At 32.2% G+C, this 9,084-nt stretch overlaps 1 protein-coding gene and 1 long non-coding RNA gene across 2 annotated transcripts in view; one reads left to right on the top strand and one right to left on the bottom strand.

The window, feature by feature from the left end:
- LOC108763330 (uncharacterized) overlaps positions 1-2,603 on the top strand; it is a 6,859-nt gene extending 4,256 nt beyond the window's left edge. Inside the window, exons 4-5 of the long non-coding RNA XR_001940213.1 lie at positions 906-1,105; positions 2,259-2,603. This is a non-coding gene — a long non-coding RNA (uncharacterized LOC108763330). The remainder of the gene's footprint in view (positions 1-905; positions 1,106-2,258) is intronic.
- A 1,194-nt stretch (positions 2,604-3,797) lies between these two features.
- On the bottom strand, positions 3,798-7,171 carry Rab2 (RAS oncogene family member Rab2). Its single transcript, XM_018510835.1, has 4 exons — positions 6,992-7,171; positions 5,096-5,235; positions 4,406-4,762; positions 3,798-4,148 (listed from the first exon to the last, which is right to left on the bottom strand). Exons 1-4 carry the CDS (start codon positions 7,035-7,037, stop codon positions 4,047-4,049), a joined length of 645 nt encoding a protein of 214 aa, XP_018366337.1. The 5' UTR covers positions 7,038-7,171; the 3' UTR covers positions 3,798-4,046.
- Positions 7,172-9,084: the final 1,913 nt, after the last annotated feature.

Below are 9,084 nucleotides of genomic sequence, written 5' to 3' on the forward strand. Positions count from 1 at the left end.
AAGTTAAATAATTTTAACTTAACTTAGTTACATTTTAGACTCTTAACTTTTTAACTTTATTTAGTTACACTTTATCGATAACTATTAACTTTTACTTAAATTATTATAAATTACATTAAATTGAATGCAGATTTTTATTATTATATTTGTGTAGACTAATATTAATTTTCATCAAATTTTACTTATTTAACCCTGTGTAAGGCCCAGTGTACATAATTAAGTACATTCACTTTGAACTTTTCTCAAATACTATTTATATTGACACAGTAGTGACTTTGTGTAATACTCTTAATTCATACTTACTAGTTGCAATTAGAATTGCTGTTCCAATTTAAAAAATAATAGTATTCTCATTAAATAAGCCACTCTGGTGATTGTTTGTAGAGTAAATTTACTGACACTTGATTTTGTGTAATATGTTATTCATTTTGTATACATATTATTGAAAATATGTAAACAATTAGTAGTTTCTTATTTTTTACCTTCTTAAAGTACAATATTGATTTATCATGTTTATTAATTTAAATATTTAATTGTAATTTTGTAGCTGGAGTGTATATATAAATATAAATGTACATAACCATGTACCTTCAAAAGAACAATTTTATTTGATACACAAAATTCTTTATCAGGAATATTTGTAAAAATCATATTATAAAAAAAAATTTTACTCAAACAGAATCGGTGTCTGGGTCTAAAGAAACTCGATGTTTTTATATGAAATACAGTTTGTACTAGATATGCAACATATTGCACGCTAACATAATATAACATTAACATAATATATTTTAATTCTTCATATAATCTTGTATTTTATTTAGTAATCTTTTACTATTTGTTTTTCTATTAGAATAATAAATCTTTTCTCACACACAATTTCTAATATAAATTTAAATTTGTTACAGAACTACATTCAAGGGTACAAAACAGGACATGAAATTGTTGGATAGCCCAAGGAAAAAGAAGCTGCGTTTGTAGATTGCAAAATTGAAGGCACAAAACGAAACGCTCCGCGAAACAATCCGACGACTCCGTTTGAAAGAAAAGAAGAAAAGCATACAAACAAAAGAGACTAACGAACATGAAACTTTGAAAAAATTAAGCCGTAAGTTATTACCACCAAGCTTTAATAAAATATTAGCGGCACAAATTGATGCACAAAGCAAAAACAAATGTGGCAGAAGATATGATTGTGATTTTAAAAAATTCGCTTTGTCATTCTATTTCTTAAGTCCAAAAAATTATAAAGAACTGAAGAAAACAATTACATTGCCTTCACACAGTACGTTCTCTACAATTATTTACACAAACGTGGAATATTGTGCCTAACATAAATGATAAACTTTTTGAAGCACTTAAAGTAAAATTGAGTATATTACCGTTAATAGAGCGCCATTACGTATTATGCGCAGATGAAATGAGCTTGAAAAGCTTTTTATTTGATGATATATCGCGGAATGAGATAATCAATTTTGAAGATTTTGGTAATAGGAAAACATCCGTACCTTCAAAAAGTGCATTGGTTATAATGGCACGTAGCATTGCAGGAAACTGGAAACTGCCCATTTATTTTTGCTTTATAGAAACTGCATGTCCTGCTACATTTTTAAAAAATATGGAGCAGGACAATACTAAATTAAACCTTATATGGTTATATTTATTAAGTTTTAATATATTAACATCTTTATAATATATATGTGATGCTTGATGGTAGCATCAAAATTATTAAATTGCTTGTCAATTTAATTCGCGATTACTAGAATGGTTTTAATTGCGTTTATATATAGCGTATTCGATTACTGACTCGACCCGACTCTGAGTCAACAGTCTGTTCTTTTTAGCTGCATTTCTTACACAATTTAGCTCTTCTTTTGCAGCTAAACAGAACAGACTACTGACTCGGAATCGGGTCGAGTCAGTAAATCGAATACGCTATTAGTCCGGAAACATAATTCGGCGCGCAGTTTGAAAAAGACTACAATATGGTATATGCAAGTACATATATAGTATATATTAGTAATTCAAGATTGAATTATTTAAAAGCAACGAAGATCCAGCTTCGACCGTAATAGGCATTTTAAATTTCTAGTATTGATTGTGTTTCTCACATATACGGTCTAAAATAAAGATATTTTGCTTATATGGTTAAATAAAATAAATCATTTATATTTGACTTTAACTAAGTTCAGTTATAACTTTTAGTCTTATCTTTTATAGCATAATTACGCTAATTGATAGTTTTATCAATCATCTTACAGACTTCTGAAAAAAACGCAACTTAAATTACATTACATGATGTATCGTAGGAGCAGAGACAATAAGTAATGTGCACATATATATTTTCCAACTAAAAAGATATACCCAATGCATACATACAAAATACATCATAAATTGTCGTTAGTTTTGACTGCGTAGAATAATAGCTAGATTATATTATAAATTAAATATACTGAATGTAATTTCTTGAAGCTGATGTAATTATTTCATCATTACAGTATACAAGCGCAAAAGAGATACAATGCTGACATATTCTTTGGCATAACAATTAGCTATAAGTTCATAATTTAAGATATAAATAACATTTGATTATAATAATGCTCAGAGAAGCCAATTTGTACTAATTAGATGTATAATATAATTATAAGTGCATGTCGTCATAATTTCATCGAGAAATATTAATGTATAATTTTTTTCCCTCACCAGTTTACGAATCTTTCAATAAATATAATAACGTGCACTATTAAAACTTATCATGTATTTAAATATCTTGTGTGCCTCACGTCTCAGTTCAGATTTTGAAATATTTATAATTATTCTTATGAAATATAAAGACAGGAATTCATTAAAACAGAATTGTTATCAAATCTTGAGAAAGTACAGATAATTATTACTGTCATACATATTTGTATTGATATCCTTATCTATGATCAACAACGTAAATGTTTAATGTGCTACGTATTAAATACTAAGTAGATTTCGATATAATATAGATTTGCTATAATATAAATTGTAAAAATGTATTTTTTAAATTTGCTTATAGCAGTAATGTTTTCTTCTTCCAAAAAAGCCGTAAATAATGATATCAATAGCCAATATATGCAATACGAGATCTTTTGGTAATTATTATAGAATATAAATCTGGTTAAATATAGGCCTTTTGATGGCATTGATTAATATATGTTTTATGTAATTATCATCTTATACATCAATACATACATATTTATATAATTGTTTTAGGTAATTAGGTGTAAATAACGTCAAATCAATTTAAATGATACATCAGCGTCCATGAGCCACTACCAATAGAATAGAATTTTGGTCATTAGTGCACATTACATTACAATACATAATACATATTAAACAAATATAAAACGTTAAATCAAAGTACCTGTCCTCTCCCACTTTATCAATAAATTAATATATTACTTAATACAATTATTTCACATGCTGCATAAAGTGGGAGACAAGATTTTAGCTAAATTTTACGATATAATTAAAGTTAAATTATACTATATATGCATACTTAAATAAATGTAAAAATTTCTACAATAAAAATTAATGAAACCTCATATATATAGGTATCGGTTTAAAATAATATCTCATTATACATAGAAAGTAAAACTATTACATGATGTGCAAGAACAAAAATAGTATTATGCATATAATGATTAAATATAAATAATAATGGTATATGTATAATATATTAAGCTGGAAAATATGTTACTTTTGAATTAAATCTACCAAAAATATATTTAAAAATGATATAACTTCATTTATATATTTTAGGAGAATTTGTAAACAAAAACTTTATTAATGGTTCATGATTTTCATGATGTATAACATTTTTGTCTTACAATAATCCTACTTATTACATGTATAAGATTATTTGAACTAATAAATACATTAATTGTCACTTGTTACCTCATGACACGACATACGCAAAATTAAGTTGTACAAAGTAAGTGTGTTGGATTAAAATGAAGAACAGAAGTAGGGTCAATTCAGATCGGAGAAGGATGAAGCGATGGACAGATAAGCCCCAGCCCCTAGCAACACCCACCACCCTGCGTACTGCCTTGTCCACCAGTTCCTGCTAAACCTCCAGGACTTGTTGGCGAATGTTGTGGTCCAATCTTAATGCCGTTTGCCTGTATGCAAATTTATAATGGAAATATATAAAAAATATATAAAAAAAAACAAAAAATAAATACGAACTATATGTTGTCACTGCTTATTTATCTGTTATTTCTTATCTTCTTTCACAGTGATATGAGATAAACAGTAATAAACTCATGTGTAATAATAAATCAGAAAAAAATAATAAAAGTATAAAATCATGAGAAGATTTTGTTCATTACTCATATTTAAAGTATATATAGATTAATTAAAAGAATTAGTGTCATACCTCATTATTAATGTCAAAGACACCCTCCTGTATTTTTTCATAAATTTCTTTTGCTGTATTGATGAACGCTTCTTCTACATTGGCTGCAGTCTTGGCACTAGTCTCCATAAACACAAGACCATGTTCCCGTGCAAAAGCCTCACCTTCTTCTCTCCTTACTTCTCTTCGACTATCTAGATCACTTTTGTTACCGATTAACATGATAACCATATTAGAATTTGAATGTTGCCTTGCGTCCTCCAGCCATGTTGTAAGATGATTAAAAGTTTCTCTACGTGTAATGTCGTATACCAACAGAGCTCCAGCTGCTCCACGATAATATGACCTTGTTATAGAACGAAATGCCTCTTGGCCTGCCTAAAAATGTAAATTAAGAAAATAATTAATAATAAATTTCTACTAATTATAAAAAATTAAAAAAGGAAGCATATAATTATCAGAATTTGTATCTCAGCAAAACATTAAAATAAAAAAATATAATTTTTCACAGAATAATTGAAAGTATCTTTTCAAATGAGTTTAATAGAATTTAAAGCTATATAAACGTCTATATAAACAGTAATGTATTAATTTAAATATCAATTATTGATAGAAGTATTTATACTGATTGAGAGAATAATTCTATTAATAGCAAATATCGGTAATATGAAGCTTGATTTCAATAATATAATATGAATTAAATAATATTACAGTGTCCCATATCTGCAGTTTAATTTGCTTGCTATCAATGGTAATCATACGAGCACCAAACTCGACTCCTATTGTCAAGTCATGGACTGGCTGAAATCTTTTATCCGTAAATTGAAGAAGAAGACAGGACTTTCCAACTCCTATATAAAAATATCATTGTATTTATATATTATAATAATTGTTAATTAGTAAGTTGTAATAAAATCTCATATGTATATCCAAATTAAATACCAAATTTCCCTATACAAATTGGTCTGTATTCAGAATACACTTACAATGTTAGTGCACTAACATACTATACTTTACGTCACACATATTATAGAATTTCAGAGATAAAAGCACGCTTTTATCATAAAAGTGTGTTCTGAATACGACCGTTATTTTACTGTAACACTTACAAGTTTTTGTATAATATATTTGCAATATATTGTACTATATAATTTTTTTAATTTTCTAGATTTAACATAGTAACATATATTTACAATAATTTATGAATTTAACTATGGAAACAAAGTTGAAACAATATCTTTACAAGTGATAATAGACATTATACAAGATATATGCAAGAGATATTTAGCAGCAGAAATAATTCTATTATAAAACATATAGGCCTGTATACGAAACGCATTTTTATCCCTAAAATTCTACAATACGCGTAATGTATAGTATGTTAGTGCACTAACATCATTGTAAGCACGTTCTGAATACGGGCAACAACGAGCTACTATTAAAGACCACATCGGCCATAGGTAAATTTTCAAGACTATCAATAGGGCCCGAAGGGCCCATGGATATGTATATAATTGAAGAACGATGACGTTAATGACAATTAATAAAAATTTATGACTATTAATATAAATATTTCAATAACATATTATTAAATTCATAATTTTTTATCATATAAATACTATATAAATAAGTGCATACTTTTTTGATATTATAATATCTTACATATTGCCAAAAAATGACAATTCTTTCTCTGCAGTTAATATCGCTATTGATAATCAAGCTTGGATAACATTAAAATCAGTTTTAAATAAAAATCGAGTATTACTTATTAAGTTTTAAACATATGTACATGTCTACGAAACTAATAAATCACGATATCAGTACTGTATTATTAGTTTCTTACTCTTAGGCCCGGTTGCTCCACCTTTTGGTAAATTTTATCTGTTAGGTAAATCTGGTAATCCGCGCATGTAATTAGGTAATCTTGCTACTTACCCAACAGGTAAAATTTACCGTAAGATAGAACAACAACGGCCCTTAGAGCTGATTGTTCCATCTTTTAGTAAATTTTACCTGTTAGATAAATCTGGCAATCCGCGCGTGTGATTGGGTAATCTTGCTACTTACCCAACAGGTTAAATTTACCAAAAGGTGGAACAACCGGGCCTAAATCACTTAAATTTTAACAGGTACACGAACTTCCATAAGCGCAGATTGTCTTTTATAGTATCTTGTTGGTGATGTGGGCCACAATGTATAACACGCTATATATAGATGTTAACGTGGAAATTGACAGAAAAGTTCGTCAAGTCGTACAAAATTGTATTCAATAGTCATGAAACAGCATACAATAAATCAAGTAGCAATATGATATGAGACGAGATCTACTTAAAATCCATCGCAACAAATATATGCTGACATGCGACGAATGTATTTAAAGGAAATTAACGTGTGTTAAAGGAATTTTTTTGTCGGTGGCTGCCTCCGTAAAACAAAGTTATTTTTGGATTTACGAATCAGCAATAACGTTGCGCATCACGGAAACGAAAACAATGGGACAGGAAAGTCTGTCACGGACGACGTAGAAGATGCATGGAAAGAGGGAGGAGAGCGAGGATCCCGTTTTTTTTTTGCGGTGGTACCCCGCGCGCACGTCACGTTATTTACCTGTGTCCCCGATAATAATATACTTGAACAGATAAGCGTACGACATTTCGACGATACGCGAGATTGACGAGACGAGCAGACAATCTTCTACAACACCGAGAGACACAGCAGGAAACAGAACTTCCTTCCTATGACCGTTCTCTTATCTCTTCTGCTCCAACATGACGTCACGCAGGAGCTTCGACAATCGGCACTTCGGCAGGCCTCGGATTGCCTCGCAGCCTTTTCGACTTTCCAATAATGCTGGATTCACACTGCATCCGATTTGCGTCATATGACGTTCTGCAACCAATCAGAAAGCAGAATTTTATTTTGTGTCAGTGGCCTAATTTTCACCGAGAATTTAAACTGGATCAGAATGGTCGCGTTCAGCCATCGACATCTAGAATGGACCGCTGATGGCAATGGTAGGGGTAGAAAGACGATTAGAGTGAGAGGCAGGAATAATAAGATCGTTCTTTCTCTGTTTACTGAAGCCTGATTGGTTGTTGTTAATCCAACAACCAATCAGGCTATTTAGAAACAACAGTAAACAGAGAAAGAACGATCTTATTATTGCTGCCTCTCACTCTAATCGTCTTTCTACCCCCACCATCAGCGGTCCATTCTAGATGTCGATGCGTTCAGCAGACTCAACTGTTGTGGAGCGGATCCGTGAGCGCTCGCTGCTATTGGATGATCTAGGAGAATAAGCCAATAACAGCGAACGCTCACGGATCTGCTCCACACCAGTTGAGTTTGCTGAACGCGACCAATGTAAGAAGAACCGGGTGGCACCCAGTTGGAGACGGCTCAATTGGACACGAGCCACTCACAGCGCTTGAGACTACAAAGCTCCTAAGCACCGGTCACTGTGATTGGTGGTGTCCAATCGAGCCGTGGTTAATCGGGATCACCCCGTAAGAACTACCAATCAACTACAGTCGAGTATTTCCCTGTTATGCCTAGTTCACACTGGACGCGATGGGCGATGAGCGACGAGTGATATCCAATGGAAACCCTTCTCTTTCTCACGTGACGATGCAAAGCAAAGCTTTCATTGGATATCACTCGTCGCTGATCGCCTATCGCGTCCAGTGTGAACTAGCCATTACAGTCAAACGACAGGGGAATGCTCGACTATAGTTGGTTGGTTCTTATATTCTGGGGCTCTATTCTTGAAAAGAAACGTATACGAAAATCTAGGGAAATGCTACAGTATGCGTTACGTATATTATAGTATTTCCCTAGACTTTCGTATACGTTTCTTTTCAAGAATAGAGCCCCTGATCCGGTTTTAACCCTCGGTGGAAATTAGGCCAATGATACGAAGCAAAATCCTGTTTTCTGATTGGTTGCAGAGCGTCGTACGACGCACGTCGGATCAAGGCTGCGTTCGGTAATATCACTCGGGTGCCCCTATGTATCACCTTATTCTTATTTAACATTGGGTGAACAACAAGGATAAAACGATACACAGAGGCACTTGGGTGAGGTTTCCGAACGCAGCCCTAGTGTGAATTCAGAGGCGTTTTTTCGTTATCTAACCAGAAGCTACCACAACTAAAGCTATCTTTGTCTTCAGGGATCAGAAAACGAAGATAGCCTTAGCCATGGTCAGGGTTGGACACGTATTATACACGAAGTTTCTGTTAGATATTACAATTATTTCAATTATTTGGTATCTTATTTGCTCATTTTTAAGTTATAGCGTTTTCGGCCCGATCGGGTTTGCACCAACCTGGGTTGGATTAATCTTTCCTATTGGTTGATGTCACACGCTCTACCAATAAGGGAGCGCAAAACGCCATTAATCCAACCCAGGTTGGTGCAAACCCGGTCGGGCCGAAAACGCTATTAATCTCAATTTTCTATGTTCAATGCCTAATACTATAGTGAATTACGTTTCGATGTGGTTGGTACTATTGCGTAGCGATCGAGTTGCCTATTACTATGTATTTCGTTCTTCTCTTCTTCTTCTTTTTCACATTATTATTATTACAATATATAACAGCTAAGCTACGTTCCTTCAATTCCCTTTTTTTGGGGTAATCCTGATTGATCACGGCTCGATTGGACACCACCAATCACAGCGACCGGTGCTTAGGAGCTTT

Source organism: Trachymyrmex cornetzi, unplaced genomic scaffold, assembly GCF_001594075.2.
Source record: "Trachymyrmex cornetzi isolate Tcor2-1 unplaced genomic scaffold, Tcor1.1 scaffold355, whole genome shotgun sequence".
Classification (NCBI taxonomy): domain Eukaryota; kingdom Metazoa; phylum Arthropoda; class Insecta; order Hymenoptera; family Formicidae; genus Trachymyrmex; species Trachymyrmex cornetzi.